The sequence below is a fragment of the Coregonus lavaretus genome (genome assembly GCF_964263955.1).
Source record: "Coregonus lavaretus genome assembly, chromosome: 28".
Taxonomy (NCBI): domain Eukaryota; kingdom Metazoa; phylum Chordata; class Actinopteri; order Salmoniformes; family Salmonidae; genus Coregonus; species Coregonus lavaretus.
The window spans coordinates 5972356-5975350 of NC_140015.1; the positions used below are offsets into that span (position 1 = coordinate 5972356).

Consider the following 2995-nt stretch of genomic DNA (forward strand, 5'->3'; position numbering starts at 1 on the left):
TGATTTGTACACTCAGTGTATAGTCAAATATTACTTTCAACTTTTCCTTTGTAAAGAAAACGATAAAGAGAAAATTCCAACAAATCGTGTTGTCGTTGCTCGTCAAAATTGCATCACCAGCAGGTGAAAGTTGGTTACGTCATTGTTTAAATTAAAAGTAGAAAGATGGGGGGGTAGTGACGCTGACGTTTCCCTTTCACTTTCCATTTGTAGCGCAACAGCAAGGACTTGCAGGAACGTCGCGAAACAATATTTCAGACAAACTTACAACGAAACCAATTAAATGTATTTCTTATGTGGTACATTTCTTAAGTTTGGGTTTTATTTCGTCTTCAACGATTTTGTTATCAGACTTTTTTATGACGTTTTTTTTTTTTTTTTGCGGTTCACGCGAAGTTAATGGCAGTTAAAAGCCTAGCTCGCATATAGCCTATTCTCGCGAATAGCCTATATCTAAATATAATAACTTATATTCTCGTGGTTCAACTATCATTCAACTCTGGGATTTGGTCGTCCAGAAGACGGAGCAGGCAGGAAATTATTTTGCCTGCCTGCGCTTGAGTCTGGAACGTTAATGTCCCCGCCTCCGGTAGGTTGATCGGGGAAATTCTCCATACAGTTTTCTCTTTCCCAACTCCACATAAAACTCCTTAACAGAGCCAAAATGTTCAAACTCAACTGGAAAGCTAAGAGCGAAGCAGACTACTATTTACAATGTATACAATAGAGATCTGAACGTGTATTTGTCTTATTATTTGCAGTATGCAGAGCGTGTGTCTTTGCTGTGACTGGATCCGACACCACTACGGACACTTGAGCGCAGAATACCTTTCCCTGCTGGACCAGATGGTGAGTTATCAGCACGCTGTAAGAGCAGACTGAATGCATGTATTAAGGACAGCAATCAACCAAGCAAAATAGTAATATGTTTCATGTTTAGCCTCTGTGTTAGAAGACTGTAGTCTATCTTTGAATATCATAGTAAAAGGGCGCTAAGGCTATAGTGACAGAGATATCAAGAGAGGCTATCTACATTAGGCCTATACTGTCCTTGCAGTTTAAGCTATACTTTTTGACGCGTGACTTAACATACTATATTGATTGTTTTCCAGGGACGAGATATTATAGAGGAGATTTCCCCTGTCCCTTTCCCCAAATTATTATACAGACGCAGAGATAAAGCTGAGGTAAAAACTAGAATTCTAACTCATCATGTTCTGATATGCTTTGGTATAGCGGTCTTGACCCAATGTTATATTGATGCCATAACGGAAGCCTATACTGTTTCTAATATTTGTTTTATATCATCCTGTGTAGTTTGAGGACAAAGTCAGGTTCATGAACGAGACCATCTATGAAATCACACAACTGTTTGATGGGAATATGAATGCTGTCACCTGGGAAAAGAAAAACCTGGATGATTTCCTCAACATTCTTGAAAGACAATTTGAGAACCTTAATTCCTGTGTAAGTAACGAGTCTATTTTAAAGTGTAATCACTGTTGAGGTCAGGGCTCTCCAACCCTGTTCATGGAGAGCTACCCTCCTGTAGGTTTTCGCTCCAACCCCAGTTGTAACTAACCTGATTCAGTTTATTAACTAGCTAATTAATCAGGTGTGCTAGATTAGGACTGGAGCGAAAACCTAAAGGACGGTATCTCTTCGGGAACATGGTTGGAGAGCCCTGGTTTAGGTGTAGCCTACTAACTGTACAAGTGAGATAATCTATATGGGCTATTATGTTCAGTGCGAGGCTAATGTTTTAATTTTGTCCAACAGGTATCACCTGCCATGAAACCTGAGAGGAGACTGAAACTACTTCAAGATGTTGAATAGGAAGGTTCTGAGAAAAATGGTGAGTTTGGTTTCGAATGGCAACATGTTTGATACCTGTAATCAAATGAATATAAACTAGGCTAGGCTAAACAGGAGCAGTTTTAAAACACTTTTTGGTTCTGGGCCCATATGTATCAAGCGTTTTAGAGAAGTGCTGATCTAGTATCAGGTCTCCTCTGTCCTTATTTATAGTGACCTAAAAAGCACTCCTACTCTGAAAAGTTTAATACATTATTATTATTATTATTATTATTATTATTATTATTATTATTACATATGGCACCAGGCCTTTCTTTGTTGTTCAAGACAAAATGATCATTATATTGGCCAGAAAGTCCACACCACTAATATTTACATTTTCCTTTTTTCAGAACTACAGTGCACAGGCGCTCATCAGGAAAGAGACTAAACTTAATCTTAATCTTAATGTTGGATACTGATCATACGGACTCATCTCAGAAGCTATGCCTTACCAGTTTATAAAGCATGCAAACAATCATGTGGGATCCTAATAGTCTAATTATTATATTTAAATGCATAAATTATTGTTTTTTATTATTATAAATTATTATTTATATTTTGTATTTCCCTTTTGTACCTGTGTTGAACTGAACTGTATTGCCTGTCTACTTGAGAAACCTGTGAAATAAATGAATATTGAAAATGTGAGTAAAATGTATTTTGTATAAATTGTCCAAATGTTGTTCTTTTTTAGAACCAATGAGAGTGGATTTATCTAACCATTTGAGGGGATAAAGATTAAACTTGTTGCTGATCGTCAGTCACATGATAATTCTACTTTAAGTTTATACACCACATGACCAAACGAATGTGGACACCTGTTAATCGAACATCTCATTCCCCCCTTTGCTGCTATAACAGCCTCCACCCTTCTGGGAAGGCTTTCCACTAGATGTTGGAACATTGCTGCGGGGACATGCTTCCATTCAGCCACAAGAGCATTAGTGATGTCGGGCATTGATGTTGGGCGATTAGGCCTGGCTCGCAGTCAGCGTTCCAATTCATCCCAAAGGTATTCGATGGGGTTGAAGTCAGGGTTCTGTGCAGGCCAGTCAAGTTCTTCCACACCGATCTCGACAAACCATTTCTGTATGGACCTCGCTTTGTGCACAGGGGCATTGTCATGCTGAAACAGGAA

General features: G+C 38.5%; 1 protein-coding gene across 1 annotated transcript; it reads left to right on the plus strand.

Moving 5' to 3' along the window:
* The first annotated feature begins 504 nt into the window (after positions 1-504).
* Positions 505-2288, plus strand: LOC311103363 (interferon a3-like). The gene is made up of 6 exons (XM_084144922.1): positions 505-589; positions 762-849; positions 1113-1187; positions 1318-1467; positions 1780-1855; positions 2208-2288. The coding sequence occupies exons 2-5, from the start codon at positions 763-765 to the stop codon at positions 1834-1836; spliced, it is 369 nt and encodes a 122-aa protein (XP_084001048.1). The 5' UTR covers positions 505-589; position 762; the 3' UTR covers positions 1837-1855; positions 2208-2288.
* Positions 2289-2995: the final 707 nt, after the last annotated feature.

Coding starts and splice junctions, on each gene's coding strand:
- LOC311103363 (XM_084144922.1), top strand. CDS start 763: ATGCAGAGCGTGTGTCTTTGCTGTGACTGGATCCGACACCACTACGGA. Junction 850..1,112: donor TTTCCCTGCTGGACCAGATG/GTGAGTTATCAG, acceptor ATTGTTTTCCAG/GGACGAGATATTATAGAGGA. Junction 1,188..1,317: donor GACGCAGAGATAAAGCTGAG/GTAAAAACTAGA, acceptor CATCCTGTGTAG/TTTGAGGACAAAGTCAGGTT.